Genomic DNA, 19,827 nt, shown 5'->3' on the forward strand with positions numbered 1-19,827 from the left:
TGATTTAATAAAGTGCCACTTGGTGACTTGCCGGCCTGCTGTGTGGGTGGCGGTTGGGGGACGGGGCCCGTCAGGCTCTGTGCTCCCAGGGCTCGGGGAGCCCTGGAACCCCGACAATTCCATGTGCAGGTTGTGCCTGCGGAGGCAGGCGCCTCTCCCAGGGCTTCCTTCTGAAAGACGCCTGGGGCCCTTGGTACCCTGAGCCTGGGGTGGGGGGTGGGGGGAGCATAGGCCTGCAGGGGGCGATGGGCCTGACCCTGACCCCTGGGGAGTTGATGTCCCTGACCCCTGGGGGGGCGATGGACCTGACCCCTGGGGGGGGTGATGGGCCTGACCCCTGGGGGGGCGATGGACCTGACCCTGACCCCTGGGGAGTTGATGTCCCTGACCCCTGGGGGGGCTGATGGACCTGTCCCTGACCCCTGGGGGGGGCGATGGACCTGACCCCTGGGGGGGGTGATGGGCCTGACCCCTGGGGGGGCGATGGACCTGACCCCTGGGGGGGCGATGGACCTGACCCTGACCCCTGGGGGGGGTGATGGGCCTGACCCTGACCCCTGGGGGGGGGCGATGGACCTGACCCCTGGGGGGGGGGTGATGGGCCTGACCCTGACCCCTGGGGAGTTGATGTCCCTGACCCCTGGGGGGGCGATGGGCCTGACCCCTGGGGGGGTGATGGACCTGTCCCTGACCCCTGGGGGGGGTGATGGGCCTGACCCTGACCCCTGGGGAGTTGATGTCCCTGACCCCTGGGGGGGTGATGGACCTGTCCCTGACCCCTGGGGGGGGGTGATGGGCCTGACCCCTGGGGAGTTGATGTCCCTGACCCCTGGGGGGGGCGATGGACCTGACCCCTGGGAGGGGCGATGGACCTGTCCCTGACCCCTGGGGGGGGTGATGTCCCTGACCCCTGGGGGGGGCAATGGACCTGACCCCTGGGAGGGGTGATGGACCTGTCCCTGACCCCTGGGGGGGGCGATGGACCTGACCCCTGGGAGGGGCGATGGACCTGACCCTGATCCCTGGGGGGGCAATGGACCTGACCCTGACCCCTGGGAGGGGCGATGGACCTGTCCCTGACCCCTGGGGGGGGTGATGTCCCTGACCCCTGGGGGGGGCAATGGACCTGACCCTGACCCCTGGGGGCGTTGGCCTGGCCTGACCAGCAGGCTCCTCGGGGGCATGGACTCTCCCATAGTGCAGCTGCCGGCAGCAGAGCCCAGCACCCTGAGGGTGCGCAGAGGGCTGTGTGGAGGCAGCCTCCCCTCCACATCCCTCTGTCCAGCTGGGGCGGCTCGGTAGGGAGGGTCTGGGTAGCATGGCCGTCTTCGTAGACAGGCTGCCCTCCCCTGAGCCAGGACGCTAGCGTGTCTCGCCCCCTTGCACCTGCATTGATGATTACGGTTGTTCTTCAGGGTCTGAGCCTCCCTGAGCCCCTAGGCTCTAGGGTGTGGCCAGATGGGCTGAACAGGGCGGGGCAGGTGCCTCACGAGAACTGGCCAAGGATGGGGCCTGGACAGGTGCTGTTCCCAGGTCTCCAGGCCCCATCAGAGCGCCAGGCTCAGGAAGTGCCAGGGTTGGCTGGCAGGGACATGGATCCAAAGGACAGAGCCAGCCTGAGTGCCCCCCACCCCCAGCCAGGCCCCCCAGCAAGGCCAGCCTGAGAGCCCCCCACCCCCAGCAAGGCCAGCCTGAGAGCCCCCTCCGCCCCCCAGCCAGGCCCCCCAGCCAGGCCAACCTGAGTGACCCCCACCCCCAGCCAGGCCAGCCTGAGAGCCCCCCACCCCCAGCCAGGCCCCCCAGCAAGGCCAGCCTGAGTGTCCCCCCCCGCCCCCCAGCAAGGCCAGGCCGCCACGAGAGTGAGAGCCAGGGGCACCGGGAGGGCGACTAGTTGTGCCAGGTGGTTTTCTTTCCCCTTTTCAGCAGTACTGGGGATTGAACTCAGTCATGGCCTTGCACTTGCTCGACAAGTGCCCTCCCCTCCCCCGTTCCTTCCTCGCCCTCCTATTTACTGTGATTACAGGCGTGAATCACCACACTTGGCACTGTAGTGATTAAAAAAAAAAAACACACAACAACTGGGGCTGGGAATGTGGCCTAGGGGCAAGAGTGCTTGCCTCCTACACATGAAGCTCTCGGTTCGATTCCCCAGCACCACATATATGGAAAATGGCCAGAAGGGGCGCTGTGGCTCAGGTGGCAGAGTGCTAGCCTTGAGCAAAAAGAAGCCAGGCACAGTGCTCAGGCCCTGAGTTCAAGGACCAGGACTGGCAAAAAAAAAAAAAAAAGATTGTTTTCCAGTGCCAGTCCTGGGGTTTGAACTCAGGGCCTGGGCTCTGACCCTGAGCTTCATTTGCTCAAGGCTGGCACTGTGACACTTGAGCCACCGCACCACTCCTGGCCTTTTCTGTGTATGTGGTGCTGAGTAACGGAACCCAGGGCTTCACGCGTGCTAGGCAGGCTCTCCACTACTAAGCCACAGTGCCCACCACTGTAGGGATTCTTTTTTTTTTTTTTTTTTTTTTTTGCCAGTCCTGGGCCTTGGGCTCAGGGCCTGAGCGCTGTCCCTGGCTTCTTTGTGCTCAAGGCTACACTCTGCCACTTGAGCCACAGCGTCACCTCTGGCCGTTTTCTGTATATGTGGTGCTGGGGAATCGAACTGAGAGCTTCATGTGTAGGAGGCAAGCACTCTTGCCACTAGGCCGTATCCCCAGCCCACTGTAGTGATTCTTGACTAAAGAAAACCTCGGGGCTGGACTGGTTATGTCCATTTCTCCCTATGAGAATGAGTTGTTGGACACAGAAAAAAACAGCCTTCTCAGGAAGCTTCTAGCTGATGGCCCTGGGAATCCTGGGGTTCACATAGTCCCGGCGCCCGCCATCGGCTGGTGTCGGGCTGGAGGCCTTCCTGTCCCGCGTGCGGGTTGTCTGGGGCGAGTCTGTGGCAACACTCATGGCCCAAAGGCAGAGCCTTCCCTCGAGCGAGGGCTGGAGTAGAGTGGCGTAGACTAGGAACACCCCCAGAAGGCTCTGACGGGCAGCGCCATGGCCAAGGAGCCAGCCTTGGCTCTCGCTGGGCAGGGCAGCAGTCCGGTGGCCCTGGGTCAGGTGGAGAGCAAGGTGTCCTGCCACCGTTCCAACTCCCAGCGCGGGGCCCGCCGAGGCCCGCGCGGGCCCGGGCTGGACGGGACTGAGCTCAGCCTGGCACTAGAGGGCGCGCCGAGCCCACACGCCGCCTGCCCAGGCAGCGGCCACCTTGATTGGCGGCAGAGCCCTTCCTTCGTGGAAGCCTGCCGGGCGCTGCCCCGCCCCCCCCCCCCCCCCCCGCCTGGCATCCGTTCACTGCCCTCCGGTGCACTCCGTCCAGGGCCAGGATCCATGCTGGCCGCTCCCCAGGGATCCGCACAGCCGCGCCAGCCTCCGGGTCCCACGTGGAGCCTCGTGGTGGGGCTGGGTGTTGGAGGCATGGCGGAAGGAAGCAGCCAGCCATCGTGGAGGGGCCTAGGCTGGAGCGCCCGATGCCCGCCACCGAAGCCCTGCCCGCCATCCCCACCCAGACAGCGGGGCTCCCACGGGCCTCGTCCCAGGGGGGCTGCCTTCCCGGGGGCCCCGGAGCTGTCTCTTCCAGGAAGGCCTCCCCGACTCATTCCTGGCCCGCCGTCCTGCCATTGTCTGCCCTGTCTGTCCTGGAGGCGTTTAGGTCCAGCATGTCTGCGTCTGCCCAGGGATCCAGGGGCCATCCCGGGACACGGTGGCCGGGCGTGGCAGGGGAGGGGAGCCGGCGGGAGCAGGCCTGGGCCTACCTGCTGCCACTCGCTCGGCGTGGAGGCTCAGCTTCAGCCTCCCCCCCCCCCAGAGGCTGGAGGGGCCTCGGCACGGCCCCCCCAACCCACAGGGCCCGAGGGGCTGGGCAGACTCAGCCCGTCTGCACGCAGCGTGCCCCTCTGTGGGCGCTGCCTCGGGCCCTGCCCTGGCTGACACGGGGCCCCCGCCGCACATCACCCCGACTCAGGACTCTGCAGACGTGGGAGCCGGAAGCCCGCGTGGAGATGTGGACGGGCTCGCGCGGGGGCGGGCGCTCGGCTCCTGAGCCCGAGACGCGGGGGCCACCGCGGGCTCCGCTCCTCCCCGTGCCACCAACACCGGCAGGGCTGCGGGCGACCCGGAAGGAAGGCAAAGGAGGCGGGGGATGGAACCAGTCGTCTCTTTATTGTTTGGAAAGTACACAGGCTGGGTTAAGAAAAATCACGTCTCCCGTGTGGGTGGACAAACGGCGCAGCTGGGCCCCAGAAGAGCTGTCCTGGTCGCCGCCCAGCCGGAGACAGCCTGAGGCCCGGTGACGGTACAAAAAGTAACAAAACCCAATTCACGGCTTTCTCTCCCGAGCTTTGAAACGTAGCGGTGCAGGCGATTAAAGTCTAGAAAAGTCTAGAAGCATTGCGTCAGAAGTGTTAAGCCTACGGCAAGTACATCTTGTAGAAACTCAATAAATTATATATATATAGATATATATATAGGTATATATATATATATAAACCTGTAACATCTAATAACATCTGCGCCTGCGCACGGGGCGGGCACCTGCTTGGAACACGCGATAATTAGAACAATCTGTAGGAAAATACCAGCTCACTTTGAAGTTCAAAAAATAAATCTCCTAAAGAAAGAGCCTCTAGAAGCCTAACTCCCCTGCAAAGGGGGAGACGGGGCCGCTCACGGGGACCCCTGTGAGGGCGCGGGCCGCGGCCCCTCCCCACGCAGGCGCAGACCTCCTCAGGTGTTAATAAGTTAAAACTTAAAAATCTCTCTCTGCCGTGCGGCCGGCTAAACTCTACGAATGCGGGGCGGAGGGCAGGGGCGCGGAGGGCTGATAAATAGCTTTACAAATATACAGGTCCAGGTACAATTTTTAAAACAAAACTGCGGCACCAGAAACGCCCCTCGGGGCCCTCTTCTTCTCCTGCCTCACCCGCGAGTCCCCCGCGGGGCCCCGGCCTCGGCCTCCTCCTCGTCCACAGACGCTCATATATACGTACATATATCACATACACAGCATCTATTTATATAAATGTACACTCGCTTCTGGAATAAACCTTTCAGGCGGAAGGTGAAGGCTCCCTCCAGGTACCCGTATGTCAGTCTGAGGGGCGGGGTGGGCAGCGGGGGCGGGGCCGGGGGCGCGCCCTGAGACTCACTGCCCGGGGTAGGTGCCGGGTGCGGGGCGGGCGGGAGGCTCGGCTTTGGGCGCCGGAGGGCTGAGGTCCACCTCGGACACAGAGCCCGACCCTCCCTTGGGCGGGCAGTGAGGGGCGAGGGTCCCCAGGGATGGTACATTCTAGAATCAGGGCCGCTGGGGCTCTTGGCACCGGCCGGTCAGGAGGCCGCCGGACGGCAGCAGAGCTCGGGGCGGCCCGGCCCCGCCGCGGGCACCGGGCCCGGCCGGCGGCGGCCATCCCAGCAGCGGTCTCACAGTGGCCCGGCCCTCACGTCCGGGGGCCCCCGCCGGGCAGGGCGGGGGCCAGCAGGTCATGGGTGAAGACGGAGTCGTCTCCCGAGGAGCTGGAGCTGGGAGTGTCCTGGCCGCCCGGGGAGTACTGCTCGAAGGGCACGGACAGGTCCAGGTACTCCTGTGGGCAAAGCGGGGCTGAGGGCGGGCGGGGGCGCCGCTCCCCCCCGCCCCACGGGCGGGCAGGAGGCGGGGCAGCCCCGGGGAGGCGCGGCCGGGCCCCCGCACTCACGTCGGTGGAGGTGACGGTGAGGATGCGGTCCAGGTCCTCCACCAGCTGCTTGAAGGTGGGCCTCTGCGAGGGCACCGCGTGCCAGCACTCCCGCATGATCATGTACCTGGGGGCGAGGGTGCTCAGGGGCGCCGCACCTGCTCCGGGGCTGCCGTCCCCACCCAGCCCTTCTCCCGCGGGGGGGGGGGGGGGGGCGGGGGCGCCCCGGGGCCGCTCACAGGTCATGCGTGCAGTTGGCCGGCTTGTCCATGCGGTGGCCCTCCTTCAGCAGCTTGAACAGCTCCTCCACGGGGATGCCGGGGTACGGCGAGCCGCCCAGCGTGAAGATCTCCCACAGCAGCACCCCGAAGGACCAGCTGCGGCGCACAGCGAGGCGCGTGAGCCCAGCGGCTCCCCGGCCCTCGCCCCAGGACGCGGCCCACAGGGTGCGGGGGGGGGGGGGGCCCCGCCGGGAGTGTCCCCAGTGAGGGGTAGGGAGACTGCCCCAGGAACACAAGGCCGAGGCCCCGGCTCTGCCCCGCGTGCCCCCACCCCACAGGGGACACGTACACGTCACTCTGGTGGGTGTAGACGCGGTCAAACAGGGCCTCGGGTGCCATCCACTTGACAGGCAGCCGGCCCTGCGGGCAAGAGTGGGATGCGTTGGTGGCCATGTCCCCTGCTGGGGGGGCGGGAGGGGGCGGGGTGGGGGCGCCCTCCCCAGGCCCGGGCTCACGTTGGTGGTCTTCTTGTAGTAGTCCAGGTTATGCACGTCGCGGGCCAGGCCGAAGTCCGCGATCTTCATCACGTTGTCCTCAGTTACTAGCACGTTCCGGGCGGCCAGGTCCCTGTGGATACACTGAGGAGGCGAGACCACGGCTGAGCCCCGCCTCCGAGCCTGGAGCCCCGCCCCTGGGCCTGGAGCCCGGCCTCCGGGCCAGACCAGGGCTAAGCCCCGCCCCTGGACCCCAGGCCCCGCCTCCGGGCCAGACCATGGCTGAGCCCCGCCTTCGAGCCTGGAGCCCAGACCATGGCTAAGCCCCGCCTCCGAGCCTGGAGCCCCACCTCTGGGCCTGGAGCCCGGCCTCCGGGCCAGACCAGGGCTGAGCCCCGCCCCTGGACCCCAGGCCCCGCCTCCGGGCCAGACCAGGGCCAAGCCCCGCCCCTGGACCCCAGGCCCCGCCTCCGGGCCAGACCAGGGCTAAGCCCCGCCCCTGGACCCCAGGCCCCGCCTCCGGGCCAGACCAGGGCTAAGCCCCGCCCCTGGACCCCAGGCCCCGCCTCCGGGCCAGACCATAGCTAAGCCCCGCCCCTGGACCTCAGGCCCCGCCTCTGGGCCAGACCATGGCTGAGCCCCGCCTTCGAGCCTGGAGCCCAGACCATGGCTAAGCCCCGCCTCCGAGCCTGGAGCCCCGCCTGCAGGCCAGACCATGGCTAAGCCCCGCCTCCGAGCCTGGAGCCCCGCCTGCAGGCCAGACCATGGCTAAGCCCCGCCTCCGAGCCTGGAGCCCCCGCCTCCGAGCCTGGAGCCCCGCCTGCAGGCCAGACCATGGCTAAGCCCCGCCTCCGAGCCTGGAGCCCCGCCTCCGAGCCTGGAGCCCCGCCTGCAGGCCAGACCATGGCTAAGCCCCACCTCCGAGCCTGGAGCCCCGCCTGCAGGCCAGACCATGGCTAAGCCCCGCCTCTGGGCCCAGAGCCCCGCCTCCAGGCCAGACCATGGCCAAGCCCCGCCTCCGAGCCCGGAGCCCCGCCTCCGGGCCTGGCCCCAGCCCCGCTCACCTTCTGGGAGGCCAGGTACTCCATGCCCCGCGCCACCTGGTAGGCACAGGACACCAGGTCCTTGAAGGTGAGCTGTTCCTCGGGCAGCCGGCAGGCATCGAAAGAGTAGTCCATGCCCGGCGGCCTCCGCGCCCGCAGGAACTCCCGCAGGTTGCCCTTGGCCGCGTACTCCACCAGCACGTACAGGGGCCCTGAGGACACAGGCCGCTCAGAGGGGCGCCGGCGGGGGGAGCCCCCCGCCGCCCCGCCGCCCCGCCGGCCCGGTGCCTACCCCCCTGCGTGCAGGCCCCCAGCAGGTTGATGATGTTCTTGTGCTTGCCGATCATCTTCATCATCTCCATCTCCGACACCAGGTCCGACAGGTCCTTGTCGGTGGCGTCGTCTGCGGCACAGGAGGGCGGGGCGTCGGCCGGGACCCCCGCGGCCCGGCCGACGCCCTGCCCCGCACTGGCTCCCCACTCACTCACCCTTCAGCATCTTCACGGCCACGGTGACGGGCCTGGCGGCGCGGTCCTTGTCAATGCCGATGGCCTCCGCCATCACCACCTGGCCGAAGCAGCCCTCCCCGAGGGGCTTGCCGAGGGTCAGCCTGGCACGGGGGCACGGAGGGGGGGCTGAGCGGCGGCCCGGGCCGGCCCGGCCCCAGGGGTCTGTCCGCGCGGGTCCCGCCATCCCCCCTCCTGTCTCACTCGGACCCCACGAGCCCCCCCACCCCGGCCTCACTCACTGGGCCCGGGACAGCTCCCACTTGGGGTCGGCAGGCAGCTCGAGCTCAGAGACGTTGGCCAGCATGGGGCTCTCTCCGGAGGACAGCCGGGCGATGCGGACCAGGGGCGTGTTCGAGTTCATGGAAGAGCTGGATTCCAAGGACACCTGCTTGGGTCGGCAGGGGGCAGGTTGGTGACACACAACGGGGCAGAGTGGGGCAACCCCTGGGGACAGACAGCTAACCCACGGCGGGGGGGGGGGGGCTTCCCATTTCCGTGTCCTGCTGCCCAGGGTTACTGAGGCTCGGGGTGGAGAACAGACACGGGGGGGGGGGGCAGGGAAAAGCATCTCCGCGGGGCCCAGGCCTGGACTCCGCGGCTCCCCCTCCGCGTGAGGGCCCCAAGGCAAGGATGGAGCAGGGGGGCCGTGGGCGGCCGGGGCAGGCAGAGAGGCCACTGGAAACCCGGTATCTACTTTCTGTTACCTGTCGCTTGAGCGGGAAGCGGGCGACCTTGTGCACGGCTGGGGAGCCCAGGCCTTTCTTGGGGGGGCTGCGTAGGCGGCACAGAGTCACAGCCACCACCAGCAGGATGAAGAGGAAGAACCCCACCCCGTAGCTGAGCACGCCTGCGTACACGCTGCCCGCCTCGTCGGCCTCCACCAGCTCCTCCTCTGCTGCAAAGACAGGCGTGTCGGGAGCCCCCCACGGGCCAGAGCCACAGGCACCGGTGGGGGGCGGAGGCCCGGGGGGCTCGGAGCTGGGGCCTTCACCTCAGCACCCTGGTGGCCCTGGTGCTTCCAACAGTGTCGGTCGGGAGGAGCCAGACCCAGGAGAAGAGGAGCAGGCAGAGCCAACAGCACCCACACCAGCACCCAGGGGCCAGGAGATGCCAGCGCTGCGAGGCCAGGCCACGGGCCCCCGCGGAGGGGGAGGGACGGCCCCGCGGGGCCAGGCGAGGGCCAGAAGGCCGGGGTGAGGGACTCGGGGGGGTCGGGGCCCCGGCCATCCTGGCAGCTTTGGCAGATCCTGAGCCAGCACCCCAAGAGGACAGGTGCAGAGCAAGCAGCGGTAGGAGCCAGTACCTGGCAGCACCACCAGCCACGCAGAGTGATGGGAAAACCCGATAGAATTGCCCGCCAGGCAGGTGTACTCCCCCGCATCCTCAAAGGTGACATTGTGCAAGGACAGAACCTCTAGCTCCTTGTCGGTGGTGTTAGCGCCCGCGGTCTACAAAGAGAGAACAGAGCGCGATAGGCGAGCACCAGCACCTCCCGGCGGCACGGTCCACACGCCGGGAGGATCCAGCCAGGCTGCAAGGAAAACGCCGCCACCACCGCCTCGGCTGCCACCATGGGCCCTGCCAGGACCACTGCCCCGGGGCCCGGGGCCCTGCCTGAAGCCAGTCCCTCCACCGGCGCGTCCTCTGTCCCGGGTGAGCATCAGGAGTGCAGACGGCACGGGGCCACGCAGAGGCGGCATGCAGAGTTAGCGGGGGGGAGGGGGGAGGAGGATGGGGACAGACGGACAGACGGACGTGGGCAGGGAGCAGAGTCCAGGGCAGGGGCGGGGTGAGAGGCGGGTGCTCAGACAGCGTGAGGCTCAGCCCCGAGCGGGCTCCCAGGGCACTGTGGGGATGCGGGAGGGGGTGCGGGCGGGGCCGGCCCGGGCCGGGGGGCTGGAAGCAGGCAGTCGCAGAGGTGGCCAGGGCTCTCCGTGCCGTGGGGGCCGCGGGAGGAGCAGGCGTCGCTGGTGTGAGCTAGCGGGAAGGGGCGTGCGGGGCGTGCAGGCAGGCACACACACGGCCAGGGCGTTGGAGCTGGAGCTCGGCGTGCCAAGCAGGCGTGGGACAGAGTCGTTACCTGCGTGGGGCCCGTGAACGCGCAGCCAAAAGGCCTTCTCAGACACGCCTATGAAATTGGTGGCCCGACAGAGATACTCGCCCCCGTCCCGCTCCGACACATTGGCCAGGCGGAGGCGCGCGTCGGCCTCCACCTTCTCACTGATCCAGGACTGCGGGGACAAGAGACCTGGCTCAGGCGTGCCCTCGGGCCGGCCCGGGGGGGCACAGGCGACAGGAGGCAGGGAGGAGGGCCGCGGAGGAGGGGCTGGCTGGGCGCGGGGTGCGGGGACACGGCAGGGCGGTGGCGGGCACGGCTTTGAGGGAGGAGCCTCCTCCCGTCTGTCCACCCTCAAAGCTAGAGCCCCAGGCCCCGAGGCAGCCATGGCCCCACGCCCGTCCACTGCGGGGCTCCCGGAGGCCTCGGGAGGGCGGCGCGTGGCGGGCGGCGCCGGGCAGGGCCCCCGGGGGCTGGCGCGCCGGCCTCCGCACGGCTCCCCGCCCACCCGAGCACCTGGCCTCTGCTTCCGGTGTCCCGGCTGTCCCCACCGGAGCGGACGAGGCCGCGGGCAGAGCGCCGGGGCCCCGGGACCTTCCGCAGGCCCGGGCAGCACGGCCTCCGCCCCGAGAGGCGCCGCGCGGAGCGGCCGAGGCCCGGAGCGGGGCCGAGGCGGGCGGCGGCTCGGCGCCCTCCCCACCCGCCCCGCCCGCCCGGCGCCCACCTTGAGCACGGTGACGTAGGGTGTGCCGTCCGGGCCCACCTTGCTGCCGTTCACCTCCACGTGCTTCAGCCACTGGATGTGCGGCTGCGCGTCGCTGTACACCTTGCAGTGGAACTCCACGTCGCTGCCCAGCAGGGCCGTCTGGTTCGCGGGCAGCCCGGCCTGCAGGATGGGCCGGTGCGGGGAGCGCTCTGCGTGCGGGGCGGCCGGGTCAGCGGGCGGGGGGGGGGGGGGGGGGGGGGCGGGGCAGGACCGCCGCGCCCCGTGCCCGGCCGCCCTCGACCCGCCCCCGCGCCCCCCCCCCGCCGGCCCGGCCCTCACCCAGCACGTCCAGCGTGTACGTCTGCCGGATGCTGCCGAACTTGTTCTCCACCACGCAGGTGTAGTTGCCGCGGTCGGAGGGCACCACGCTCTCCATGACCAGGCTCCACTGCTGGTGCCGCAGCTGCCGGGGGAGGGGGCGGGGCCTCGGTGAGCGCCCGCCTCCGGCCCCGCCCCCGCTTCCGGCCCCGCCCACGGCGGCGCCCCGCCCACCCCTCCACGGCCCCGCCCCCGCTTCCGGCCCCGCCCACGGCGGCGCCCCGCCCACCCCGCCCGGCCCCGCCCCCCGCCTCCGGTCCCTCCCCCGCGTCCGGCCCCGCCCATGGCACCGCCCCACCAACCCCGCCCTGCCCCGCCCATCGGGCCCTGCCCCGCCCCCGCTTCAGGCCCCGCCCCCGCTTCCGGCCCCGCCCACGGCGGCGCCCCCGCCCACACCTGCCCGGCCCCGCCCCCCGCCTCCGCCCCCGCCCACCTTGATGCCCCCGATCCGGTGCTCCCCGCGGAACTCCTTGCCGTTCTTCAGCCAGGAGATGGAGGGCATGGGGTTGCCGGCCGCCGGGCAGCGGAAGCGAACCGTGTTGGCGGCAGGCACGGCCAGCAGCTTCTTGTCCATCCGCTCGGGCCGGGTCCAGTAGGGGGCCCCTGCGCGGAGGCGCGCGTGAGGGAGCCGCAGCTTCCCCCCCCCTCCCCGGGGCAGCGCCCCGCCCCGGGCCCCGGGCTCCCCCGAGCCTCGCCCGGGCCCAGGACTGCCCCGGACTCCCCGGAGCGGGGCCTGGTGGCCGAGCTCCCCCTGGGCAGGCCGGAGAGCCCGCCGGCCTCGGAGCCACCCTCGGCCGGGACGCAGGGACGGCGGCCCGGTGTCGCGCCTGTCCTCTGAAGTTTGCCTCCGTATTTCAGCCCAGGGGCTGGAAGATTGGAAGCAGCTGCTGCTCCTACCCCCTCGGAGTTGCCCCCAGACCTCCCGGGGGCAGCACGGAGACCCCCGGGGGGATGGGAGCACTGCGCGCACACGCTGACTCCTGCTGTTCCCCGGCAGCCAGTACCAGCCTGGCGCCCCTGCCGTGACCCGGCTCACGGCCACCAAGGCCAGCGGGGCGTCGGGGCCGGGGCGGCAGGGGCAGCCAGGAGATCCTGGGTCCCTGTGGGTGGGGGCGGGGGCTGTGGGCAGCTGAGCTGCGACCTTTGCTCTGAACGTACTGACAGCCATGGGAAAGCAAAACGAGAAGCTCAGCAGCCGCTCAGGGCAGGTTACCAGTTTCCCTGAACCCCACACCCCACAGGCCCCCAGCTGTAAGCACCACCCCATGTCCATCCCAGATGGCCCTCGCTGTCCACCCGCCGTGCTCCCCTCTCAGCATCACGAACTCAGCTGCCCCAGAGCCAGAGCCCCGCGCGGCGCCTGGCCCATCCACGGTCAGCCCGGCCCACAGAGCCCCGCACGGCGCCTGGCCCATCCACGGTCAGCCCGGCCCCCAGAGCCCCGCACGGCACCTGGCCCAGCCACGGTCAGCCCGGCCCCCAGAGCCCCGCGCGTCGCCTGGCCCAGCCACGGTCAGCCCGGCCCCCAGAGCCCCGCGCGTCGCCTGGCCCAGCCACGGTTAGCCCGGCCCCCCGCCAGTGCCCCGGGCCAGGCCACAGGACCTGGGCGTCCTCCCACGACTGCTCCTCCATGCCTGCCACCCACCTGGGACCATCCCAGCATACACGTGGCCCAGCCTGGCACGGCACCCTGCCCTCCCAGGACCCACGGAGCCCCTCCCTGGTTTCTCAGTCCCGGGGAACCCGATATCCACCCCTACTCATGTCTGGCAAGAGCTCCTCTCCAGAGGCCACCCCGACGCCGCGCAGGCCGGCCCGGCGGCCGCGCTGCCCCCATGCCCTGGGCTCCCGGCCGTAGCGGGCACACGCGCCCCCTCCCGCCCGCGTATGCCTGGGTGCCACTCCCGCTCACCAGTGTCTTCCGCCACATCTTCCCCATCTTCATCATCTCCCGAGGACGGAGCATCTGCAAGGCAGGCGTGTCTGTCACGCCGTGGCAGGCCCACGTCCAGGGCCGGCCGCATCCCGGCCGTGGGGCCGGAGCAGCCCGGGTGGCCGCCCAGGCCGGTGATTCAGACAGCACGTCCTTGGAGTGCCCGCCTCTCCGCCCAGAGCCCCCCGGGCCAGCCTGGCTCCTCCTGTCCCGCGGGGCCTTACCTGCCACGCGCACGCTGAAGCGGCACAGCACGCGCTGCGTGAGCCGCTGCCGGCAGCTGTAGGCCCCGGCGTCCTCCTGGGAGGCGTTCAGCACCTGCAGCTGCTGGGGCCCCACCAGGATTCGGGGGGAGGACGCCAGACCCGTGCCGTCCTTGACCCAGACAGTGGGGCCCACGGGGCCGCCCCCGGGTGAGTGGCATCTCAGTTCCACGGTGTCACCACTGCCGAAGGTCACCTGTTCCTGCTGGCCAGGCTCGGGCCCCGGGGCCTCTGTGGGGGAAACGGGCAGCTGTGAGGCAAATAGCCCAAGCTGCGCCCCGGCCCCGGCCCCCTGCCCTGCAGACGCACACGGAGGAGGCCGCGCTCCCCGGGACCGCCCGGCCCCTGCCCTGCAGACGCACACGGAGGAGGCCGCGCTCCCCGGGACCGCCCGGCCCCTGCCCTGCAGACGCACACGGAGGAGGCCGCGCTCCCCGGGACCGCCCGGCCCCTGCCCTGCAGACGCACACGGAGGAGGCCGCGCTCCCCGGGACCGCCCGGCCCCTGCCCTGCAGACGCACACGGAGGAGGCCCTGCTCCCCGGGACCGCCCGGCCCCTGCCCTGCAGACGCACACGGAGGAGGCCGCGCTCCCCGGGACCGCCCGGCCCCTGCCCTGCAGACGCACACGGAGGAGGCCCTGCTCCCCGGGACCGCCCGGCCCCTGCCCTGCAGACGCACACGGAGGAGGCCCTGCTCCCGGGACCGCCCGGCCCCTGCCCTGCAGACGCACACGGAGGAGGCCGCGCTCCCCGGGACCGCCCGGCCCCTGCCCTGCAGACGCACACGGAGGAGGCCCTGCTCCCCGGGACCGCCCGGCCCCTGCCCTGCAGACGCACACGGAGGAGGCCCTGCTCCCCGGGACCCGCCCGGCCCCTGCCCTGCAGACGCACACGGAGGAGGCCGCGCTCCCCGGGACCGGAGTCCTCCAGGTGCTGCTCAGTCTGGGCGAGGGGGGCTGCTCCCAAACAGGGCCTGGGCCTGGGCACTTCCCGGCTCTGCCCCAAGGCCTTCCCTAGGCTCTGAAAGCCAGGACCCAGAGACAGCTCAAAATGCCACCAAGAGCCGGGGGCTGGTGGCTCAGGCCTGCAGTGCTCGCTGCTCAGGAGGACGAGATCTGACAGCTGCGCTGTAAAGCCAGCCCGGGCAAAGTCGCTGAGACTTCTCAGCTCCCATTACCCAATAAAAAGCCAGATGTAGAGCTGTGGTAGAGCAGCATTGGAGTGGCAGCCTGGAGCAGAGCGAAAAAGCTCGGGGACAGCACCTGGGCCCTGAGTTCAAGCCCGAGGGTTGGCTGGCGCCCAGCTGCGGGCGCTCAGCGGTGCAGCCCCTGCCCGGCGTGCCGGAGGCTGGTTCCGTCCTAGCGCTGACCCCCAGGCACTAGGTAGTGTTCTTCTGTTGGCCTTCCCACTTGGAAATGTAAAATAAATGAATAGATAAATAAATCCCTCTTAGATCACAGGTGGGCTGCATTTTGCTGACCTCGGGCTGAAGAAGGGAAGGCGGAATGGAGACAGGGCCCCCTTCTAGCACTCCACTCCGTCACTTCACAGTTTGGGGGGACCGACATACTGTGCCCCGCCACACGAAGGAGGGACAGGCCAGTCAGCGATGCGAGCACAGCGGCATTGACGGAGCCAAGTGTGCTCCACACGGCACGAACAAGACCAAAATGCAGAAGGCCCCCAGGCGGGGCCAGGAGAGGCCCCGGCCCCGGCCCCAAGTCACCAGGTGAGCGGGTGAGAGCCAGAGCCGCAGGGCCGTAGGCTGAGTGCCGAGCAGCTGGGATGGACAGACGGACGCAGGTGGTCCCTGGCCTCTCCCTGCCGAGAGGCTGCCTGGCTCCTGAGGGTCCGCAGGCCTGAGATCCAGGGCTCTGCGGCCGGCAGAGCTGACCACTACCCCGGCCTTCCTGCCAGGAGCGGCGTCAGGCCTGGGGTGGCTGGGCTTGGGGCCCGGGACGTGGGTGGGTGGTCCTGCTGGGCAGGCCTCCTTCCCACACCCAGCTGCCCTAGCCACCCCAGTACTTGTCATTCTGCCGACGCACGGCCTAGATTCGAGGCCCAGCTGCCGGCTCTGGCTCTCCAGCAGGTCCAATTCTGTCCACCCCAAATACACCAGCCCAACATGCCCCATGCCCACCAGGAGCCTGCCACTCAGAAGGGTCCACCCTTGTCCCCACAAGGCCCCACGAGGGCTGACACCCCAAGGGACCCACAGTCAGAACATGACCCTGGGTGGGCCCTACTCAGGGGGGCTCCTGGCCTCACCTCTGGCTCTCCAACCTTGGCCACTATGTCCTGTGGGGACCACCCAGGGCTGAGAACTTCCTGAGACGCGCCCCCTCCCCCGGCGCCCTGAAAGCCAGGAAAGGCCAGGCCAGTCATGGTACCCTCAGCTCCAGGCCCCAGCCCAAAGGCAACAGCCTGTTGGTTCCGGTTTGGTCTGGGCAGGGACGACAGGTCAAGCCATCTGCACAAGTATTTGCTTTAGTCTGGTCCAGTGAGGGAAGGGGGGGTTGGGGGGGCACAGAGCAGTCCCCAGGCTGCCGTGCAAGCAGGGTGCAGGCTGGGGAGAACTGACCACACTGACCGTCCCTAATCAAGGGTCATGAGCTGACCCTTGACCTGTCCACCCACCCTGCCTGCCAGATCAGCAGAGGTCAGAGACACCTGGGCTTTGAGTGGCCTCGGGCAGCGGTGATTGCTTCGGAGCGGAGAGGCCTGGGGGAGCTAGAGGAGAGGCCGGGGACGGGAAAGGAAGAGCACGTGGGACTGTGCGTGAGACTGTGCGTGAGAGGACACTCAGAAGGCCAGCCCGCCCGCGTGAGAGCTGGGGCAGGGCTCCTCCGGGCCACCGGGCCGGCTCCCGGGGGCACCTGGACCTCCAGCCTCCAGGGAGCGTCCTTTCTTTGTCATCGGGGACCTGCTGCGCCTGCGGGGCTCACTTGGGAGGGAGTGTCCCCATTAGTGAGTGTTCCTGACCCCACCTGGAGCTGAGATGGGACAGGGTGCCACGTGTCATGCACAGCCCCCTGGCACAGGCAAAGAAAGGGGTGCTGTGTTCTGAGAGGGCGGTGCTGGCTCTGGGGTTCAGTTCCCCCTACAAAGCCCACTCGGGAGGCCTCGGGTCCAGAAAGACCACTTTGCTTGGTAACGAGCGAGTGGGGTGAGCTTGAATGTACAGGCGATGAGGAATGTGTCTACCCCAGAGCCTTGTGGGGGTGGGGGCTGACCTCCGGCTGGGGCAGCCCAGCCAGCGGAGGGCGGCGTGCCTGGCCTGGGGCCTGGGGCAGCTCGCAGAGTAGGCACCAAACTCAGACTCAGGAGTGTTTGGGTTTGGGAGCAGGAGGGGGACCTGCGCTCAGGGAACAAAGCGCGCTGGGGTTTTGAACCGGCCACTCTCTGCAGGCGGGGCGTGGAGGTATTGCAGGTGTGTGGTTAGAAGAGGCCTGAAGTGCTGTTTCAGGGTCTAGCCTTCCTGCATTTCCACCTCCCTCCTACCAAAAGACACATTCCAAAGCAAAGTTTCGCAACAAAATGGGGGGGGGGGGGGAGAAACCGGACCAGGAGGCCAGCGGGCCTAATGAGGGCTTACAGGGATTATCAGGCCTAATCCCCCAAACAACCCAGCATTATCAGCCCTCTCCCCCACAGGTGAGGAGCCACGGGTGTTCCGCAGACAGCTCACAGAACTTCCCTTCACTCACTGGCGTACCTCTCTGCCCCAGCACCAGGGGCCCCAGCCCTGTCCCAAACCCACCCCAGGCCCAAACTGTAGCCACCTCCACGCAGCCCTGAGGCCCCTCTAGGTCTAGCGAGAGGGCCAGGGTCTCCAGGTAGGATGGGGAGGGGCTGCTAGGCTCAGTGGGGACAGAGGCGGGGATGATCCGAGGTTAATGAACCACCCAGAGGCCTGCAGGGCTCAAAGTCCAGCCCAGCCCCAGAGCCGGGGAGGGGAGGGGAGGGGAGGCAGGCAAGGCCCAGCCCTGGGAAGAGAAAGGCAGCCTTCCCCAGTAGGTACGTCCCCGTCCTTGCACGGGGAACCTCCCGGCCCCCAGCCGCTACCCCTTCCCCTACAGAAAAGACGGCCCCAAGTGAGGCCAGGACAGAAACTGCTCCGGTGGGCCTGGGGTGGCCAGAGCAGACCTCGGCTCTTGACCCTGGCCAGCTCCTGCTCCCTAATTTATGTTCCTGGGGAAAGTGCCAAGCAGGACCTCCGTAAACTTCACGAGATCTTTGTGTTTTTACTGCCCAGCCCATCTCATTAAGGAACCGGATTAAGTTTATTGACCTATCAACTCCCTACCTGCCTCACCAGCTGGGAGGCCGTGGGGGGGGGGCCGGGGACGCGGACGCCCTCCCCGGCCTCGGGTCCCCGTCCCCCCCCCCCCCCCGCTCCCGGTCGCCCTCCCCGGGTCCCCGTCCCCCCCCCCCGCTCCCGGTCGCCCTCCCCGGGTCCCCGTCCCCCCCCCCCCCCGCTCCCGGTCGCCCTCCCCGAGTCCCTGCCCCCCCCCCCCGTCCTCGCCGCCGGCCGGCGCATGCTAATGCGCCCCTCCGCCGCCTCCCCGCGCTCAAAGCGCGCGCTGACCCCGGGCCGGCCTCTGTCACGCCGCTGAGTGACACGCGCATTCAGGCGCCGGGCCCACTTTCATTCATAAAAAAATGACATTGTTCGGGGCGGCTGCAGCCGCCGCCGGAGAAAGGGGCCGGGAGGGGCGCCGCCATCTGCCCGGTCCGCCCGCCCGCCCGGCCGCCGCGGCTCGCACCTCCCCGCCCGGCGCGCTCGGCCGCCGCCGGGCACAAAGGGCGGCTGTTCGGGCTCGGCCCGGGCGGGGCGGCGGCTCCCGGGGAAGGGCCCCCGCGGCGCCCTCCGCGGACCCCGAGGGCCTCCTCGCGGCCCCCCGACGTCCCGCCCGCCCGGGTCCGCGCCTCGCAGACCCCCGGGCGCCCGCCCCTCGCCCTCCGGAGCCCGGCTCGGCCCCCTCGCCCGGGACACGCAGGGGCGCGGGGCGCGGCGGACGGGCTCGCCGGAGCCTGTCACCCGGTCCCGGGGCCGCCGGGGCCCGGCAGCGCTGCGGGGCGGGGAGGGGGGCGCCCGGGGGGCCCAGCCTTCCATTCCGGCCGGAGCTGGCCCCGAGCGGGGCCCCGGGACCGGGGACACCCGCAGCAGGAAACTCCCGGGGGCGCGGGTCCCGAGGCCGCCGGCCGCCGGGGGAGCCCGCGCCCCCCGCGCCCCCCGCGCCCCCCGGCCTCCGCGCCCCCCGCGCCCCCCGGCCCCCCGGCCTCCGCGCCCCCCGCGCCCCCCGCGCCCCCCGGCCTCCGCGCCCCCCGCGCCCCCCGGCCCCCCGGCCTCCGCGCCCCCCGCGCCCTCCGCGCCCCCCGGCCTCCGCGCCCCCCGGCCTCCGCGCCCCCCGGCCTCCGCGCCCCCCGCGCCCCCCGCGCCCCCCCCCCCCGGCCCGCGCGCCGGCTGCGGAGCTCGGGACAGGCGCCGCTCCCTCGAGGCGGCCTCGCGGCCCCGGACGCCGCGCGCGCCCCCACGACGGCGGGCGACTGACTGCAGGACCCGCGCCCCCCGGCGCCCCGGCCCGCCCCGCGCCCGCCCCGCGCCCGCCCCGCGCCGGCCCTTCCTTACCTGCCCTCCGCACGGCGCGCTGCTCCGCGCCGGGACGCTCGGAGACGACGCCGGCCACCGCCGCCACGGCCACGGCCACGCAGAGCGCCAGGGCGCGGGCTGGGGCGCCCATGGCTGGCGCGGGCGCGGCGTCCTCAGGCGGCGCCCGCGGGCATGCCGCCCGCCCGCCCGCCCGCCGGCCCGGAGTCTGCGGGAGGAGCGCGGCGCGGCGTCAGCGGGGCCGCCGAGGGCAGCGCGCGGCCCGGACCCGGACCCGGACCCCGACCCGGCCGCCCCGCCCGCCGCCGCCGCCGCCGCCGCCGCCGGGCCGCCTGGCGCCGGCCGCCTCCGCCCCGCCGCGCTCCTCCTCCGCCTCCCGCCCGCCCTCCCGGGGCGGCGGCGAAACTCCGCGGAGCGGGAAGCCCGCGCCCGGCCGGGCCCCGCCGCGCCCCCGGCCCCGCCGGCCGCCCCCCGAGTCCCTCGCACGCACCTGGCCCGGCTCCCCACGCGCGGCGCCCCCCGCGGTGCGCCCGCCCGCCCGCCCGCCGTCCGCCCCGTCCCCGCGGCCGCGCGCCGCCCGAGCGCCCGAGCCGGACCGCGCGGCGCCCGCTGCCGCCGCCCGCGCCGCCCGCCGCCGCGCACTGAGCCCGAGCCGCCGGCGCCCCGCAGCCAGGGGGGACGGGCCGCGGCCGCCACGCCCCCGCCGGCCACGCCCCCGCCGGCCACGCCCCCGCCGGCCACGCCCCTCCCGGGCGGCCCGGGGCGGGGCCCGAGGGGGCGGCCGGGCGGGGGCGCTCCGCGCGCCGTCCCGAGGGCGTGGGACCGCGCGCCCCGGGCCCGGCCCCGGCCCCTCACGCGCTCCGGGCGGCGGGGCTGAGCCTGAGGCCCGCAGGCC

The 19,827-nt window shown here is 71.1% G+C and overlaps 1 protein-coding gene across 3 annotated transcripts in view; it reads right to left on the minus strand.

Moving 5' to 3' along the window:
• Fgfr3 (fibroblast growth factor receptor 3) overlaps positions 1-19,454 on the minus strand; it is a 24,358-nt gene extending 4,904 nt beyond the window's left edge. The window contains exons 1-18 of one of the 3 annotated variants that reach the window (XM_048363989.1): positions 19,423-19,454; positions 18,957-19,140; positions 13,282-13,557; positions 13,037-13,090; positions 11,558-11,727; positions 11,086-11,209; positions 10,765-10,955; positions 10,065-10,215; positions 8,683-8,879; positions 8,224-8,369; positions 7,964-8,085; positions 7,768-7,878; positions 7,497-7,687; positions 6,454-6,576; positions 6,288-6,358; positions 5,957-6,094; positions 5,739-5,844; positions 5,471-5,627 (exon numbers count right to left, since the gene is read on the minus strand). In XM_048363989.1, the coding sequence (XP_048219946.1) occupies positions 5,484-5,627; positions 5,739-5,844; positions 5,957-6,094; positions 6,288-6,358; positions 6,454-6,576; positions 7,497-7,687; positions 7,768-7,878; positions 7,964-8,085; positions 8,224-8,369; positions 8,683-8,879; positions 10,065-10,215; positions 10,765-10,955; positions 11,086-11,209; positions 11,558-11,727; positions 13,037-13,090; positions 13,282-13,557; positions 18,957-19,065 (2,424 nt within the window). In that variant the 5' untranslated portion in view covers positions 19,066-19,140; positions 19,423-19,454 and the 3' untranslated portion in view covers positions 5,471-5,483. Of the gene's footprint in view, positions 1-5,470; positions 5,628-5,738; positions 5,845-5,956; positions 6,095-6,287; positions 6,359-6,453; positions 6,577-7,496; positions 7,688-7,767; positions 7,879-7,963; positions 8,086-8,223; positions 8,370-8,682; positions 8,880-9,287; positions 9,433-10,064; positions 10,216-10,764; positions 10,956-11,085; positions 11,210-11,557; positions 11,728-13,036; positions 13,091-13,281; positions 13,558-18,953; positions 19,141-19,422 lie in introns of all 3 variants that reach the window. The other 2 variants (XM_048363991.1, XM_048363990.1) reach the window with 2 other exon arrangements.
• Positions 19,455-19,827: the final 373 nt, after the last annotated feature.

This window comes from Perognathus longimembris, chromosome 16 (genome assembly GCF_023159225.1).
Source record: "Perognathus longimembris pacificus isolate PPM17 chromosome 16, ASM2315922v1, whole genome shotgun sequence".
NCBI lineage: Eukaryota > Metazoa > Chordata > Mammalia > Rodentia > Heteromyidae > Perognathus > Perognathus longimembris.